This window comes from Apteryx mantelli, chromosome 14 (assembly GCF_036417845.1).
Source record: "Apteryx mantelli isolate bAptMan1 chromosome 14, bAptMan1.hap1, whole genome shotgun sequence".
NCBI lineage: Eukaryota > Metazoa > Chordata > Aves > Apterygiformes > Apterygidae > Apteryx > Apteryx mantelli.
In genome coordinates this window covers 3,516,525-3,535,145 of record NC_089991.1, presented here as the reverse complement: position 1 = coordinate 3,535,145, position 18,621 = coordinate 3,516,525, and the positions used below count along the sequence as shown (strand labels likewise).

Below are 18,621 nucleotides of genomic sequence, written 5' to 3'. Positions count from 1 at the left end.
TCTTCTTCTAGCAAAAGCTGCCCCCCAGATACCAGGTAACTGCCTCGGCCAGAAGGATAACTATCAAACTCAACAGCAGTTTCCTAAGTGAGTAATTCTGCTTATGATGTGGGGCAATGCTTTTGCTGAGCTCTCCAGGAGTCTCTGATAGCAAAGGACTGGCTTTATATCTCATCCTGAAAGCAGCATTATTTCAGCCTCTGTTCTCCGATAGCAGAGAGCTTCCTATTTGACTTTCTATAGCCATGAGAATTTCCTTCTGGATTCAGTCAGCCCCAATTTCCCTTTAAGTCATGAGGTCTGATTCATGTGTCTGAGTAGGAGTTATGAAAGATGTAAAGCTCCATAATTTATTGGTGCATCTCTGAGCTCTGTTCCTCCTCCCTGCCTTGGGAGGCTTGCTGACTCACCGACTCACAGGCCACCACTCTGCATTTTGGCCTGTCTCTCCAACAGCTCGTACTTTATTTAGCCTGGGCAAAAACTCTCCAAAAGTCTCGCTTACTTCTCTGCCGCTCTTGACAGATCCCTCCATCCGTCAGGTGAGCTGGACCACTTTTATCTCTCTTCCCATGTTGATCCTCCATCTGACTCATTTCCATTCCTCCTCTCCCAGGGCCACCTCACTTGATTGCACGGAGATGCAACCTGTTTCTGACCGGCCTCCCCTTGTCATTCAGCCCCTACACCGCAAGCCTGACCTAGCGAACCTCGCCCGCCCATGCACGGCTTTCAAATAGTGCCACGTGCTCACTGCTTTTCCGTGCTGGTCACAAATCAGTTTTCACCTGGGCTGGGGGCAGATTTTCCACGGAGCTCCGCTCCGCTCCGCCTGCCTTACCGGCCCCAAGGGAAATAGCAGAGATCGGCCAGGCTGGGGTGGCCGGGAGGGGATTTTAACTAAAAGGAGAGTTTCCGCCGGAGCTGGGGATGCCGGTGCCCGCGTTCCCCGGGGCCGGGGCCGCTCGCGGAGGGCGGTGGCGGCGGGCAGCGCTAAGGCCCCTCCCGTCCCGCCCCCTCCGCGCCCGCCCCCTCCGCGCCCGCCGTCACGCAGCCGCCGCCGCAGAGTCCGCGGAGGCGCCGGGCAGGGGCAGCCGCCGCCGCCGCCGCCGGAGGAGGCCGGGCCGGGAGCGGGGCCCAGGTAGGGCGGCGGGCGGGGGTCACCCTGCCCCGGGCCCCTTCCCCCGCGGAGACCTTCCCCCCCCCCCCCCTCCCCGGCCGGCCGTGCGGGCGGCGGGACCCGGCCGTGGCCTCTCCCTTGGGTCGGGGCGCGACCGCAGGAAATTCGCAGCCTCCCTGCAAGGCTTTCGCTAGCGAATGCCCCTTAAAATAGGAATAACTGTTGTCTTATGTAATGCATGGCGCCCTCTTACGAAATCGTGGCCTCTGAGGCATGGGGTGACCGCGACATCTGAGACGGGCTGGGTTCTGGGCCTCTGGAGCAAGGCGGTGACCTGTGATAATGTCGGTTTTCCTCCGGTCTTCCCGCGCCCCCGTCTCGCTAACGCGCCGTGCAGTGCTCCGGGCTTCGCTGGAGCAGGCCGCGCGCTCGGCAGTCCGGGCGCTGGCCCCCGCGCTGGGATTTAAAGGTCATTCAGCGCTGCAGGTGCCTTCGGGTGTCTCGGTAACCCTGCTTCCGGAGGCAGATATCATTTCTCGTATTCGCAGAGGGCAAAGATCGTTGGTGGTGTGCGGCTGCACCTGCGAAGCTGACCTGATTCCGCACCGTTTTGACGCTGACACCCCTTCCACCTTACTCGCTTACATCCCTGGGATGTTAAACGAGTTCTAGCAGGTTGGCAAACTCCTCCTGAGATGCACCAAAAACCCAAACCCCACCCCAAGCAGCTAAACCACCTGTGGTTTTTCTTTTTTACTATTCTGCTTATGCTCAGAATTTATTTTTTTATTTGGGGGAAAAAAGTCAGTTTAAAAACCTCAAGGACTGATTTTTTTTCCCTCCCATGAAACAAGCAGGGAGCACCGTGCAGCAGGAGCAGCAGGAAAATTGCTTCCATTCTGCCTCATCACAGCCCTCCCTTGGAAAAACTCTTGCTGGAGGGTGATCAACTCATTCAGTCTTTGGCCACTTGTAAAAGGTAGTAACAAAAAATTCTGAAAACGAAGCAGAGCTGACTCATCCTATTGACCTACGCATGGTTGTGTCTCCAGGGAATATTAGAAGCGAGCCAACTCAAACAGATTCTGTCTTGTTTTCAGGCTGAGTAGTGAGGATCAGAAGTGTTTTGCAGTTTATTCTGTTTGGTGCAATGGACAGTTGAATAGTCATCTACCTCATGGAACTTCATCCATGAAATTTTGTCCAGGGCAACAGTCAGCAGTTTTGCACTGTTGGAAGGATATCTTAAAATAACCCCTCCCGCCAACACTTTACATTGGGGATCAAATATACCACCTTCGATCTTCTGTAGCTTTTCTTCTACCTACGTGTAGGTAGCGTGTGTCGGAGTGTGACTCAGCGTGTAGGATATTGCTGTCTGTTGCCATAGCAGCAGGAGCGCGGTCCCCCGGTCTAGGACTTTCCTGGGGGATGCAGTCAGCAGAACGTGGAGAGTGAGGAAGCAAATCTCAGGCGCACATGTGTTTTGATGCTGCAGCAAAGAAAAAACAGAAACCAGCTCCTTAATATAAGTCTCAGTGTAGTGGATGCTTCTCTCCTGTGTGAAAGCAGCAAGCAATCAAAATGTGCTGGCAGACCAAATGCTATTTGAATTTGTCATCCCCACTGATTTGATCCCTTACTGTGAGTGGAAAGTGGCCTGGAATGAGACACGCACCTTCTCGAGTGCTCTGCCAGTGTGTGTCTGAGTCTTATACCTTGCATGGTGCTTGTGATACAAGGGAGTTATTGCCCTTATTCTGGCTCTAGCCTTGCTGTGAGTGCCAACAGCACTGATCATTTCTTAGTAGTCATGTATTTGAAAGAAGCAGATAGTTAACCTGCATTTTTAATTCTGCTCGTACGGTGTGTGGTTCTTTGTTCGTCTCTTACAGTTTTAGTAACTGCAGTAGCTAGAGCAGACAAATTATATCCCCCAACTTCTGTTTAACTGTTATTTATATATGGTAGTTTAATAAACAGCTTCAATGCAATGAAGTTGCTCTTAAGTTATACTCATGAAACTAAGAACAGACTCTTTCTTTCTTTAATTCCATAAATATTAATATAGACTAAATCACAATATTTATATTTGCTTTAAGGTGTTTGTAGCCTAATAAACTAAAGTATAGGAGAGATAGAATATATCACATAAATAAATCTTTTAAAAACTAAACATGCTACATCATTTAACTAGTTTGAAGGCAAAGTTGTAGTAGGAAGGCTGTGATCCTAACAACTGTTGTAGACCATCAGTGGGACGTTACGTGGATTTACTAATACATCTGCGTGAAAGAAATTGCAGACTCCAGAGTCTTACATTTTGAGTCATAATGGCGCATGGATTATATGACTTCTGCACAGTAGCAAGTTAGGGCAAAAAATGTTGTTAAGTATTCTGGTCCATAATGCAAAGTGTTTACAAATTGTGTGCTTATACTAGCTTTGGAAAAGACTTGTGAATGTGATTAATGTGGTGTTTGACCTCAGTGGGACTCCTCATGTATTTACAGTTAAGCACGTGTTTAAGTCTCTGCAGAATTAGTCGTCTGAGTCTGATTCAAAGCAGTTGGTGATTGTGACCAGCCTGTCATGAAATCTGAAAAGAGTGCAGATTTTACGTGTCGTATTCTGGATGAGTGCAAAAGCACTGTGTATTTTACTTATTGATATAAAATACATTGATTTGGAAATGACATTGCATAGGCCAGGAATCCAGAAGGCATTTAAAAGTTGCTTCATGCCAGGGAACAATTCTTCTTTTAATAAAGGAGATAAATAGGAAATAATAAGATTTTTGGATCTTGAGGCAGAAGGCCCTCATGCCAAATTTCCTAGGAAAACTTGGAGTGAGGTCCAACTGAGACCCCATTGTCTTCGTGGGAGTTTGACCCTTGATGTATTTCATTCTTATCTTAAATTTTTAAATAGATCCTTCCCCTCATGTAAATATCATAAAGTTGATAAGTCTGTGTAGGGAAACTTTAACTTAGTCATGAAAAAGAGAGATCAAGCAAAAAGATGAATTTGAAGGATAAAATCTCTTGTCGCATCTGTATAAATGTGGTCAGCGTGGCAGCTAGCTCTTGTCTCATCCCAGGAGAGCTGGTGCCTAACAGCGGGCCGTGAGAAACCGAGTGCGTGTGAGCTTGTGTCTGGCTCAGGGCAGGCGCGTTCCAGCGGCAGTTCAGGGTGCAGGTACATCGCAGCACAAGAAGGGAACGGGCAGCAAGGCTTTCCCTGTGGTTGCAGCCAGTTCTTACATTTGCTAAGGGCACCTCAGTCGTCTGCTGCCTATTGGACTGATTCTGAATTAATACCCTAAAACTGTATTGTGGAGTGAGAACTTTGCCATCTTTGATGCTTGAAAATATTTAGAGTCAAATTCAGCCCTGCTGGAACTGCCTTGTATTCAGTGCGGTTTTCTTCACTGGGGCTGGCTCTTGTGTCCTGCAGCTCCAAAGAAAACTCCACATTTTCTCCCTTTTGCAGTTATAAATCAAGTGTTCACCTGGGTGATGTTCATAATAACCACTTTGAGCTAAGTCATTAGTTCAGGTTTTCTGAAAGTTGTTTTGCAGTACTTCAGTCATGATGCGCGGTACAGTACTTCCTGCTCTTTAAAAACAAAAATCTTTTCCTACTTGGAACATAGGTATATATTCTCCTTGGTCTGCTTTGTGCAGGAGTTGAGGTATGTAGTCACTCTGAGATATCTGCACTATTGGACAGGATAGAATCAATGAATTCATTTCACTCTTAGCCTAATAAGAGTTTATGTCCTGGGATTCCGCCAGTGAAAAGCAAGGGCGCTTGGCCATGTGGCTATTCCTTGATCCTTTAAGAATATGAATCCCTGTTAAGCATGCTTGTCTTACAACCTGTGATTGCACAGAATGTAATCAGTTTTGTTTTCCATCTGTTAAACAAGAGGCTTCTGAATATAGATTAGCTAGTGCAAACAGAAATAATTATTTTTGTTCCTTGATGGCAACAACAGTAAGGTTAACCACCACATACATATTTCATAGAGTGTTTTCCATGCTCAGCAATTTTAAACGCCTTGTTCTGTGTGCATTACATGATTTGCCTTACAAATAGCCTTACAATGGACATGGATTTAACTTTCAGTATGGTCCCTTAATTATAATAATTGCATAAGTGGAGATCTAGACATCTCCCACTGTCCTATAACCACAGCCTCGACTGCTGCAGTAGAGCAGCATGTCACAGCTGATTCATCCTGCAAGCATGGTTGCCTCTCCCTGCTGATAGCTTGCTGCTAAGTACTGCCCTACGGCTGTGCGCTGGGGCTGGGCTGCGTTCTGCTGCGCTCTGTAAATCCGGACTCTGTGGTTCAGTGGAGATATGCAACTGTTAGTGAGAACCTGACTTGGCTTTATGGACTTTGATAAAGGAAAATTAGTCAGTCCCTACCTCGAAACAAACCCAACAAAACCCAAACCAAAAGCATACAGTATTCAGTTTTCAAGAAAATATGTTGACTTTAAGAACTAACTCAAAGTGACTATTGATGAACTCAAAATACACCTGGTAGATTCCAAAATGCAGCTGATAGAACAATGCATTATCTTTCAAAGCAATGCTTATTTGCTTTTTCGATATAAGGTTTTTTAACACTTTTATTTATTGATGATGCTTAAGTGGAAACACCCATCGGAGCGGTCTAATGAGACTGCATTGCTCTGACTGGAAAGAAGCATTTCCTGAATACATACAGTCCCTGGTGAATCATCTCAAGATGGCCTGGGCTGTGTCCTCTCTTGAGTGCTACCTTAGCTCTAACCTTAAGGGTGGCATTGTACTTTATTTTTAGTGACCTTAATAAAAAGCAGAGGAATTACTTAAAAAGAAATCTATTAATGCCTTTGTTGTTGTTGTTGTTAAAGGCTGGTTTTATGTTTCCAGAACCACATATGACCACCTATTAAAATGGTTTCTCCTGTAGAGGGTAGTGTTTATAAACTTTCCATTCTGGCTTTCATGTTGGCATAAAAATGAAAAGAGACATTTAGGTCTTAAATAAGCAGCTGAAACTGCTTTGGAATATGGAATATGTTGTGTTTTTATTTAACTGTTTAACTGCTTAGGTATTTGGGGCTGCAACTTACTAATGAAGTATAGCAAAAATTACAGGACTTTTTGATGCATCTGAGTAGTCCCAGCAACTGAAGCTACACCATAGTAGGCACCCTTGTATCCTACTTTATTTGTGTTCTAAGAAGACTTTCACTTTGACTGAGCCAACAGATCTGTTTTGCACCCTCTAGGATAGGGATTCTTCGCTTATGCAATAGCAATATCCTGCTTTAACAGGCAACAGCTTGTTGAATTGAGTGCCTGAGGCATTAAGTGACTGCTGAAGCTCCTGATCTGATAATCATGGGGTGGTGTGCTTGAATGAAGAACTGAATCCGAGTCTACAGCCAGACTAGATGCTCTGAATACTATGAGCATCCCCTCATGTTTAGAGCTAGCTGGTTTGTTTGTGATTTAAACAAATAGTTTTCTGCTAATGTTGAATAGTTTGGAATAAGGGTTAATAGGCAATTCTTCTCAAAACATTTTTCACTTGTATGTAATAAGCTTATTATTAATGCTGCATAACCAAAAAGTGAGAATATAGAATTTTAGTGCAAAATCTGGTATTGAGAGAACCAGCTGTATGAGGATGATTTCCTTCTTTTGCTTTTTTAAAATTATGAAATCTTGTACATAAAGGTGGTTTGAATATGACTGGTTCCATAGAACAAATGACTATACTTGAATAAGAAAGTAGATGTGGTTTGTTTGTTTCTTTCAGGCTCATATTCTCTCTTCTGTATATGGTGAGAGTCTTGGTGGCTGAGAAAATGGGATGTATTCTCCTTTCTTGCAGGAGGCCATTGAATTAAGAATGGTCAGGGTCTGCTGGATGCATGAATCTGAGGATCTAAATAACAGTGTTGACATCCTTACTGAACAAAACACGAAGTTTGAGGAAGCTGCCCCTACTGGGCTCCAGTGTCCTTGCTCTTGTGCTGATGCCTCACTCCAGGTTTTGCACAGAGCTCTGATCTCCATTTGATTGCTGAACAGGGGTAGCACCTACCCTCCTGACTAGCTGACTTTAGGTACTCACAATGTGGCATCCTTTCAGTCTTAATTTTTCTCAGCAAGCTCAGTTTTTCCCCCTAGTTGATGAACAGAAAAAAAATAAGGGTCAGTGTCTAAGGAGAAATCTTAACACATTAACAGCTGTATCAGAGTTAAAGAAAACTGAAGATGAAGAATGACCATTTGTTGCTTTTGCTAATGTGTTATCCAATTGCTGCTGTGAAGCAGGGGCAGAGAGGTGTTACTGATGCTAGATGACTTCCTGGTTAGATTTCCTGAATTAAAGTTGGGTGACTTGGGGTTTGAATTCTTTGCAACAGGATACACAGATTAATTGCAAGTAACAGGAGGAAAGTTTGCCAGAAATAGTTAGTCATTCATGCAGCTTTCCTGTTAAGGAAGCAAAAAACTGTTTTGAAAGGCAGAGGAAGTTTCTTCTTTCTCATATTTTTCTGCAACCTGTTTCTCATCCTCAGTGGCAAATGCATGTTAATCACTAATGCTGGCTAATGAAGGAAATCAAATCACACTATTCGCTATAGCTAACTTTCTTCACATTATATTAAATTGATAGGTAGTGGATAGAAAGCAAGCTGCTTGAGACTTAGGAATTTGGCTTAAGTTGCCAGTTGCTGAACTGGCTTAAGTAAACAAGTTTCCAAACACTGTAATTTCTCTCTCTCTCTCTCTCTCTCTCTTTTTTTTTTTCTTTCTTTTTTTGTTGCAGAAAATGGCTGTTCCACCAGCTTATGCTGATTTGGGAAAATCTGCCAGAGATGTTTTCACCAAGGGATATGGTAAATAAAGCCAAAATAAATTTGGTCTTTTATCATTTACCTGATTCCTGAAACTGATTTGTTAAGATTTTACTGCTTTTCTCTGACAAAAATTCCAATAATTTTCATTAGAATCCAGAGAATTTTATATCAGAGCTTCACATTGTCCTTACTGCCTGGAAGGGGAGGGTAGCCTATTTTTCTTCTGGCAAAATTTTTTGTTTTACCCATAGGCCTGTTGTCCGTTTTGAAGTGTACTATATTTTCACTGTTCCCTTGCATCATGAATAGGACCACTGATGTCGGTAGTTTGCTTATGAACAAAATGCTATTCAGTATGAATAAAAATATTATACCTAATTTGGTCCTAGTGATATTCATGAAATCAGCTGGACTAGTGCAGTCAAGTACTGTCTTTAGTGAATATAAGCTGCATAATCTGCTTCATAGGAAAACATGTTACAGTAGCTGTAGTCTTGGTCTATTTTTTGAATAGTTCACAGGAGAGCTAGAAGGGAGTTTTAAAAGATAAATCAGAAATAATCTTAAAATTAACATATAATTCTTTTTTTTTTTTTTTTTACTCATTTTCTAGGTTTTGGGTTAATCAAACTTGATTTGAAAACTAAATCTGAAAATGGACTGGTGAGTTGGACCTGAAATGTCTCAATGTTCTTGTGTTTAGTATCTATTCATTTTAAAAGTGTAAATATGTATCCCTTACTCTTCCCTTGCCAATTTTCATGTATATTATAACCTTGCAAGACACACTGTATTTACATTATAATTCTGTCATGAGACTGTACACAAGTGGGAGTGGAAGATATGGTGAAGGGCTCCTTTGCAGATGATTGCTGACTACGAAAATTACAATCCTTTTTGAGGCCATCTCTGTGGCCTGTGCTAGAAGAAGTGACAGTGCCTCCTCCTGCACACCAATTTCAATTTATTAAGGGTTGTGCTCTCATAGATTTTTTTTTTCTGTAAAGACTTTGATTTAGCTGTGTGCTGGCATGGGGCGCAAACTCTCTGCAGGCTATTAACCAGCATTTCAGAATAATGTTTTGCTTAAGGCTGCTTATCAGTTTTAAAAGAGAACTTACACATAGGTGTGATTTGTGGTTTTTCCATTTCCTGCAGTCAGAATTTCTGAAAGTATGATTTCTAAATATGCTGTATGCTATTTTTCTTATCTGTTAATAAACAAGTATAGTTGCACTATAACTGCTTACTGGGGCTAATCTTTATAACATCTTTGTGAAGGAAGTATTTGCAGACTTGCATGCTGATTCACAGATACACCTTGTACACTAACTTATCAGACCAGCACCTTATTTTGTGTTATGTTACCAGTAAGAATTATCCACATCCCTGCCCCATATCCATTATTTTAGTGTGAAATATTTTTGATCACTGGCACACTGAAATTTTTGTGGGGCAAGCATGTGTCGATATTAATGACTAGCAAACGCGTTCTTAAAGCTTTTAAGAACGCTGCAGTATTAAATATTATCCCAAATTATAATGACATTGTACATTCTACAAATGTAAGTATTTACCTGTGCATGCATATATATTTTTTTTCTTTTTAGGAATTTACAAGCTCAGGTTCAGCAAACTCGGAAACAAGCAAAGTTAGTGGTAGTTTGGAAACAAAATACAGATGGGTGGAATATGGATTGATGTTCACAGAAAAATGGAACACTGACAACACACTAGGCACTGAGATTACTCTCGAAGATCAGGTAATTTTTGGCTTAAAAGATACAATTTACAAATTCTCTTATGACAATCTCCTTTTTAATTCTAAATGCAACTGTTGAATTTCTTTTCTGTTCAGCTTGCACAAGGACTGAAGCTGACGTTTGACTCCTCATTTTCTCCTAACACTGGGTAAGAAGTGACTAAGCTTGAGTGACAAAAAAGGCATTTTTGGTTTTAGTTGTTCAGAATACCATCTTATTCTTTTACTCCTTCTGCCATAAGATATAAAGACAGGTAATAATCAGTGTATGATAAAAACCATGTCGCATGTCATTGAAATCTTAGTATTAACAATCTCTTTTTAAACATGAGTTATAGCAAGCAAAATTTTAAATACAATATCTTGCAAATTATACTAAGAATTGGAGAAGAAAAGGCTCCCCCACTCTTGCTTATTTTTGACCATGTCAGGAGATGTTTACTTAGCTACTGTCTGAATAAAAACTCTGAACAAATCAACTGTAATTCAGAGTTTAACAAGCTCCGTAAGCCAGTTGGCTACAGCTCTAATAGGTTGATGCAGTAATTGGGTTCATCTCCCAAGCTGAATTTATCATTTAAATTCTTTCTGGGCATAATGTGACTTGGTAGTGGATGAGTATTTCTGACATTGTGATTGGATGCCACATTTTATGTGGGCCAGAGGGATTAAGCAGCAGCTGTAGGGCTAGAGGTTGTTTTATTTTTTTTTCCTGATTATCTTTTTGCAAGCAGTGTTGCCAGTGAGTCAAAATAGACAAAATATTCTGGAAATTAGCTTTCCATAGGAATACACTGCACTGTAGGCTACCAGGGTAACAATCTCATTGAAGATTTCAGCCTGTTTTCTGGATTTAGTATCCTCCATTGTAAACTGCTTTCACTTCATTCTTAATTCTAGATTAACTAGATATCTACAGAATAATCTCTAACTTTTTTGTTGATAATTTTGTTTTATCTGATAGGATTATTAAAAAAAACGTATGAGAGTGACAAGTTACAGCTCTATAGCTATTTCTCAGGAACTTCACAGACAACATCTGACTTATAACTGAATTCTCTCCTTTGTGGGGAGACCATTATAATCTGAATAAATGGTGTGAGATTCAATCCTGTGTGACCAGGTTTAAGTTGACAGCGGTGCATCATGTGTGAATATGACACACCTTCTCCCCCTTCTTTACTACTGTCCTTGATGAGTCTTTTAACTGGGAAAGTCATTTTCAGAAATGCCCCATGTTAGCTTGCATCTGTCCCCATGGACACGGGTAGGAAGATGTTCCACTGACTTTTATGGAAATTGCAGACAAGGTAATGTCTGAGTGCTTTTGGCATTCCTGCTCTTTATCTCTGATTTCCTCCTATACTGCTGCAGAAAAGAAGTATTTAGGCATGAACAAAAGAGCAATGCAAAATACAAGAAATTCTCGAGTCTGATGTTTAAAAAAAAAAAAAAAACAAACCCCAGAAAAACCCAATAGATCTGATACAGCAAGTTTTGCAGTTCTTGGAGACTTTTGCTAGCTGAAGTAGAATGTTGATTTGCAATTTAAAATTAGTCTGATTTTTCTGGGAAAATTTCAGAAAAAGATGTGGTCAAAGACAGAAGAGACTTGTAAGTTAGAAAGAGAAGAAAAAGGAAAAAAAATTTAAGAGTAGCTGAATATGCTAGATGCGACTCTCCTGCCTTGTGAGGATCTGCTCCCTCGATATAAACAAACACACAGACGCATGAGAAAATACTGTTCTGGCCAATAATATAAAAGGAAGCAAATGACTCAGAGAAGTTTATTTGTATGTTTATTTCAAAAGAAAACAAACCTAGCTGTAGAAAAGGCTGCCATAACTATTAAAATTTATATATAAAGCATCGTAAGGACAAAAGGGGGTGCTAGAGCCACTGAAGTAGCTTACTTCCTTAGCAGCAAAGACTTCCCCTCAGGCAGCTGGAGGCAAAGTAGCATTTCTTAACTTTTCTCACAGTAAAAGAAATTATCCCATTAACTAGGATTGTCCAAGAATTGTTTGTGTGCGACAGCCCAAGGACTGTTGACTTTCTGTGGTGAATCTGTAAACTGTTACAGTTTCTACTACTTCCTTCTCTCTAGCAAACTTCAAAACCAAAAAAATTGGATGTGTGACACGACAAATTGCTTTTGTCACCTCAGGTCTAGCTTATTGTCCTGCTGCCTTTTCCGAACACAACTCAGAAGTGCTTAGTATACCACACAGCATTTTATTGCTTTCTTGCACATAATTTACTGCAGATCAATTAAGTTTTTGCAAGTCTACAGTGTAGAAAGTGACATATCATGTGGATCTCCAGGTACGTATACTTTGTTCTCAGGAACTGTTACAGTGAGCTAAAGTAACTGACTTGATTAAAGTGCTACATTAGAGCCTACCTTTTCAAAGATATGTTTTTTGTTTTGTTTGTTTTTTTTTTCTTTTAGGAAAAAGAGTGCTAAAGTTAAGACAGGATACAAAAGGGAACACATCAACATTGGCTGTGACATGGATTTTGATATTGCTGGTCCTTCAATACGTGGAGCTCTGGTGGTTGGCTATGAGGGTTGGTTGGCAGGTTACCAAATGACTTTTGAGACAGCTAAGTCTAGAGTAACCCAGAGCAACTTTGCTGTTGGCTATAAAACTGATGAATTCCAGCTTCATACTAATGTGTAAGTATTGGCAGACAGGCATTTAAAAAAAAGAATGTAAAAGGATTTTGCTGTTTACTAGAAGAATGATAGGAAAAGATTTTCAGCATTAGTGAAAGAGGGAATGGTGGATTTGACATTGAAAGCTGGGAATGCAAACTGCAATTTTGCATTAGCTTTTGTTTGAATTATATGGGTGAGGGAGCGTATGATGAAAAAAAACTGGAACTCAGTGAGTACTCAAGCATTCAGAGTCTATCCTTCTAAAAAATCTTTAGTGGAATAATAAAACAAGTAAATTACATAAATTTTCTTCATGAAAGAAAAAGTAAAGCAATACCTCCCTTTTGCACATGCCAGGATCAATTTGAAAATAGTAGTTTGATCTATAGGAGAAAGAACTGATCAGAGGGTGAACAAGAACAGGAGAAAAAGAAAATGAATGGAAGGGCTGTGGACCGAGTTTGTGTTAGTATTGGAAGAGATGTGGTATAAAAGTTTGTCTTAGTACTGAAACTCCTAATAATCTATTTACACAAGTGTTTGTCTTTTCTGCATGCGTGTGCAGTGGGAAAACAGGCCAAAATGTCATGAAAACCCTCATTTTTCCATGTCCTGCATCTCATGAAAAACCAATTTATGCTTTTTGACAGTTTTTTAAGATTAGGCAATCCCTAATCCATTCCCCCTTCTTCCCTTCCCCCCCCCCCCCCCCATTCCCTTAGGTATTTGGATATTTTGCATGTAGCAGAGCTATTGCAGGCTGTTCCCGTTTGGGGACTGAACAACTGTTCTGCTTTCTTGGAGCTGCTTCTTCAAAGGCTGTCTGTTCTGTTTCATGCTGTTTTGCAGAGATCTGGTTTAGGAAGCCCATATTGCCTTACAGAACAATTGAACCTTCACAGGCCCGAGACTATGTTTGAAGGATTGCCAAAGCACAAAAGTGTCGGCAGAAAATTCCCATCAAATATGTGGGATCCCCTTCCACGCAGTAGTTATGAGCTATTTCCTCAAACACAATGACTTTCAACTCTGTGATACCGTAGGAGTTAAAACATTGTATTATGGGCCTTTGCTATAAAATGCTGTAATTATTACTACTTTTAATTAAGGCAACGGCAGAAAATAACTTCAGAACAGTACTGTAAGATCTGAGCTCCTCCTGCTATCTCTTTGATCCCTGAAGGTCTGTTTCTTTGGTAGCTATTACTGTACATAAATGATAAATAATCTTTAGGAGGAAGCCTAGTTTGTTTATTATTCATACTCCACGAGCTGAAAGGCAAAAACATTAATGTGTGATATGAACAGAAATTTTAATTATTGGTATTAATGGATTTGTTAGGTACTTTTAATATGTTTCAGCTCTGAAACATGACAGTTTTTGTAAAATCCAGGAAACAGAGTTGTATTTGGAATTCCCATCACTAGCATGCTGGCTTATATCTAGACAGTTCAGTGTTTCAAAGAAATATGGCATAGTAGATAAATTAACTAGGTGGGGCTTGAGAAATCTGGTTTTGTTTCTGGCTGTTTCACAGACCAGTTGGTGACTTTAGCAAGTTACTTTCCTTAACAGTGCCTAAATATCTTCATTTGCGTAGGGGGATAATATTTTTGACATACATATGAAAAGTGCTGTTATTATTAGAATTAAAAGGAGCTTTTACTTTTTTTTAATAATACATGATAACTAAAGGGAGGTAGGGCTGGATAATTTCTACTTTGAAATATGACTTTCCTCGTTTTTTGAGCATAGCTCAGACCCCCCCTAATGTTGCAGGTCAAGACAGAGCTGTATGGGAAGCTTGCACAAAACCTGCCTGTATAACCAGCTCTACTCAGTCCTTTTTAATCCCTCCTTTTCTTGAGAACCAAGCACATGCAGTTATATGTGAGCTTCAGTCTTATCTGAAGTAAGTATTGTAGTGTTTTTCTGGAAGAATTGCTCTAACAATTTAAAAGGCTGCTGCTATTGCTTGAACTTTTAAATAGGCATATTACTATTGTCTGTGCAACTGTTATAAACTAATAAACATTGGAACAGATGGGTAAAACTGGAGAGGTCCTAAATCTTCTTCTTTTTTTTTTTTTTTTTAAATTATTAAACGTTTTGTATACTCTAATAATTGGAGCCAGTTTATTGCACAATTTAGAAATAATCAGAAGTATTTTATTTGCAAAGGTCTTCATGTGGTTTAAAGCCTGTTTTATGCAATGTGTTTGTATCCTCTTTTAAGAAAATGAGCTAAAAATGGAAATTCAAATGCTCACGATTTTACTAGGAGTGAAAGGCTTATAGAAATCTTTTGCTCTTGTTTTTATCATCTGGATGGCTTCTAAGATTCTGCGTTTTATTTACCACACTGTATTCCCGTTGTGACATTGGTGTAAGTAGTAACTGAAGTTCTACTACACATTAGCAGTCACTGAAGGTTCTCATCATTTAACTGTTAGCTAGTGCTCTATGGGAACTGAAACTAGTTTCATTTCAGTTTCTAGTCCAGAGATATCTATAGTGCAAATATATCAATAGCACTATTGCAAATGGTATTGATTTACAAGAGCTGATATACTTGGATATTAAATTGTCATCCTCACTTCTAATGCAGTTCATCTATGTCTGGTAAAAACGTGCTGATGAGGCAGTGTTAGGATGACTGCTCTTCTGTAGATGAGCGCTCAGTCTCTGTGACTAGGTTACTGCCCTTTCAGGGCACTGAGAAGATGTATGTCTGGGAAAGTAATTATTTCACAAATGTACAGAAAAGACTGTCTCTCTCTACTGCAAAGACTCCCATCTACAGAGAAGGGAAAATTGGAACCTTTCGTCATTATTAGCCTATTTCTGATAGTTTGTCCTGGCTTTTCTTCGGTTTCACAAGTTGTTTGTTGAAATATGGTAACCGTCAACGAATTTAAGCATTTATAAAAGACTTCTTAATCTGGCCTAATGTGTCAATCACAGGTGTTACAGATATTGAATGAGGTATAAGTGAATGCTTTGCAAATAACATCTTTTTCAGTAAGATCTATATTTTGGGGGTCCAGTTTAAAACTAGACTAATGTATTAATTTCAGGAATGATGGAACAGAATTTGGAGGCTCCATTTACCAGAAGGTGAATGATAAATTGGAAACTGCGGTGAATCTTGCCTGGACAGCTGGTAATAGCAACACCCGCTTTGGAATAGCAGCCAAGTATCAGATTGATCCAGATGCCTCTTTTTCTGTGAGTGCTATACATGTACATTTATGAGCATTTGAAAACAAGCACTTGTAATGGAAATGTGAAGCAACCTTATATCAGTGAGTAAAGTACATTTTTGATGCAATTCCTTGGGGTGTAGTTGGCACATTCTCTCTATTTTTCTTTTTTTTTTGTCAGCATGACACCATAACTATTGGATTTACCTTGAAAGTGATACAGAATGCTTTATCATACTACTGGGTGCTGTTCTGAGCATTCCTCATGTCAGCCTTGTTGATAAAAATTACAAATTTGGTTAATAAAAACCATTGTTGTCTATAGCATTGTAGATTGGTTGAGATTTTGGATGTAAGTTATGGCAAAATTAACTCCATATTATGTTTGTTATTTGAAACATGAAATCATTTGCCACACTTAAAAGGCATTATTCAAGAAGAAGAAATACTCCAAATTATTTACATTCTGTATTTTTTCTCTTTTAGGCTAAAGTGAACAACTCCAGTCTGATCGGTTTAGGATATACGCAGACTTTGAAGCCAGGTAAGTCTATGCAGAAGAAATTCAGACATCGGATAAGCTATATATTGGTCTTGAAATATCGAAGAATTTCTTGTGACAAAATGTGACTAGTTTTATAATGCTGCTGTCCTACTTAGCAACCTAATAATGAACTTTTTGAGGGACTGCTCTGTTAATTTTGGACATCATTAGAAGCAGAATTTTTAGAGACCACCATCCACTGACCAGTCAGACACACTTTTGTGTTCATATGAAGTATATCTACAATTAGGTGTTTCACAGATAGGTAAATGAATTTTTAGTACTTTCAGTTTTCCTGCCGAGTTTCTTTTGCTTGAAAATGTGACACTGCCAAGGTCCACTGGTCCAAGGAAGAGGAGAAATCTTATTGCTACGCAACTGGTTTTAATGTAGTCAAATAAATCTGCTGCCAGAATACCAAGCAGATTGTCATGAGATATTACAGTAGACTGGGATTAGGCCTTTTCATCCATAGATTTTAAAGTGGCTTAGAAAGGTGGGTAAGTACTGAGGTCCCAATTTTTCTATTATTACTGTTTGATTACCTCACTCTAAAATTAGATTAATCAGTGGACTAACAGGAGTCGACTGACTCTTTTTTAATTACTTGGAATGATAAAAAGAAGCAGAGTCTAGCCTCATGGTTTATTTATCAAAACTTTCAGGTTAAATTCAGAAAGATTTCCCATTCATAGCTCTACTACTCTGCAAGTTGTTTTAAAATAAAACAGTCATTACAAGTATAGCCACCAAATTACATTTACCTAGCTCACCAATAAATGGAAGCAGCAACATACGCACTGCAATTACTGAATCTTAGGCTCGTTCCAAGTTTTAACAGTTATCTTCTCTCTCACTTCTGTCTATTTTACAGGTATCAAACTGACATTGTCAGCTTTGTTGGATGGCAAGAATGTTAATGCAGGTGGTCACAAACTTGGTCTAGGATTGGAATTCGAAGCATAAAAAGTGATTCTACAATTGCTATTTTGAAAATACTTCAAAGCATAGCTACCTTCAGAATATAGTGTACCTTTCAATGTTTTATGTATGGGATGCAAGTTATTGCTAAGTATCAGTCATGCTAGTGCTGGTTAAAGACGGCTAAGCTAAAGATATTTCAGAAATGAGACAAAACCAAAAAAAATCCTAATTCCAGGCTTTTTTGGAATGTTGTTGCCCATCATATCTGCCAACTGCCACATAAGAAATGTGAAGGTATTGATTACCTTTACTGAAGTATTGACTGCGCAAGGAATATGCTGATGTGGTATAAAAATGATGACTTTAAGAATTGCAGACCGCTATAGTGAATTGTGAATTCTGTAAGCTGAATTTCCTGACACCAGAGGTTCAGAGTTTCAGTTCATGATGGAATGTGTAAATTTGTCTGAGAAAAAAGGATTTTTTTTTTTAGATAGGTATTTCATAAATGTTTTGTCTTTAGTTATCTTACACCTACAGCTGTCTTCAGAATGCTTTAGGCTGTCCACCTTGTATAACTCTGTTGCCGAGGAGGTTTAATGTGACTCAGCCAATAATACTTGTCCTGTGCTGTGGTTCCTTTCCCTTGCACTGAATGGAAAGCTTGTAAGACAGAGCCATAATCAGGGAAGAGTCTTTGTGACTGCAATCACATAGTTGTATCACTTTAAATTTGAAATGAACTTTTGTTTTATTACCACTTTTTTTTAGCAATTAAATGGGTACATTTTTAGAGAGTCTTCCATTTTGTGTGGAACTAGATCCCAAAGTGCTGTACTTGACACTACTAAAAATGGATAAAAAATGCAAACCCAACTTGAATAAAATATTGAAATGTCACTTTCTACTTTGTCTTATATTGACTGTAGAAATAACTTCGTACTAATTCTTGGTTCTAGAAACAGAGCGGCATCATCTTATTGCACATTTTCTAGCACATATTAAATAATTCAGTACATTTATTGAGGCAGTCCATTTTGCAAACCTCAGGAAAATGTTTCTCAGGACACAGCCATAAAAATCTACAGTACGCGAGATGATGAATGACCAACTCTTCAGTCTTCAGAGCCAACAACATTATGAGAACTAAGGGCTGTATTCACCTTTAAGGCCTTCTGCCTAGTGGCGACTGCCTTGTGTGGGTTGGCCCCTTATCTACACCTTTTAAGTAACTCCTCAAAAGGCTTCAGAGGCAGGTACCTCTCCCTGCTGCCTAGGCAGAGGGACTTGAAGCCATCTAATACAGAAAATACAAAGTAATGGGACAAGCTCATCTTTCTTTCACTGCAGAATTCACTAAGTTGAATCACCTTGCATAAACAAACTAATGGGTGAGAGCACGGAATGGGTATGAGCTGGGACACGTCTCAGTCACTTCAAATATTCTTATCTTGTTGTATGTGAATAATTGACCTCGTTGGTATGGAGATGGGAGGAGATCGTACTTATGATAGGATGGGTGGGGCCCTC

General features: G+C 39.8%; 1 protein-coding gene across 1 annotated transcript; it reads left to right on the top strand.

Annotated features, from left to right (window-relative positions):
- Positions 1-1,094: 1,094 nt before the first annotated feature.
- VDAC1 (voltage dependent anion channel 1) lies at positions 1,095-17,991 on the top strand. Its single transcript, XM_067304554.1, has 9 exons — positions 1,095-1,141; positions 7,965-8,034; positions 8,609-8,658; positions 9,606-9,758; positions 9,854-9,906; positions 12,210-12,437; positions 15,498-15,648; positions 16,110-16,167; positions 17,042-17,991. The coding sequence occupies exons 2-9, from the start codon at positions 7,968-7,970 to the stop codon at positions 17,131-17,133; spliced, it is 852 nt and encodes a 283-aa protein (XP_067160655.1). The 5' UTR covers positions 1,095-1,141; positions 7,965-7,967; the 3' UTR covers positions 17,134-17,991.
- Positions 17,992-18,621: the final 630 nt, after the last annotated feature.

Coding starts and splice junctions, on each gene's coding strand:
- VDAC1 (XM_067304554.1), top strand. CDS start 7,968: ATGGCTGTTCCACCAGCTTATGCTGATTTGGGAAAATCTGCCAGAGAT. Junction 12,438..15,497: donor TTCCAGCTTCATACTAATGT/GTAAGTATTGGC, acceptor TATTAATTTCAG/GAATGATGGAACAGAATTTG. Junction 15,649..16,109: donor ATCCAGATGCCTCTTTTTCT/GTGAGTGCTATA, acceptor TTTCTCTTTTAG/GCTAAAGTGAACAACTCCAG.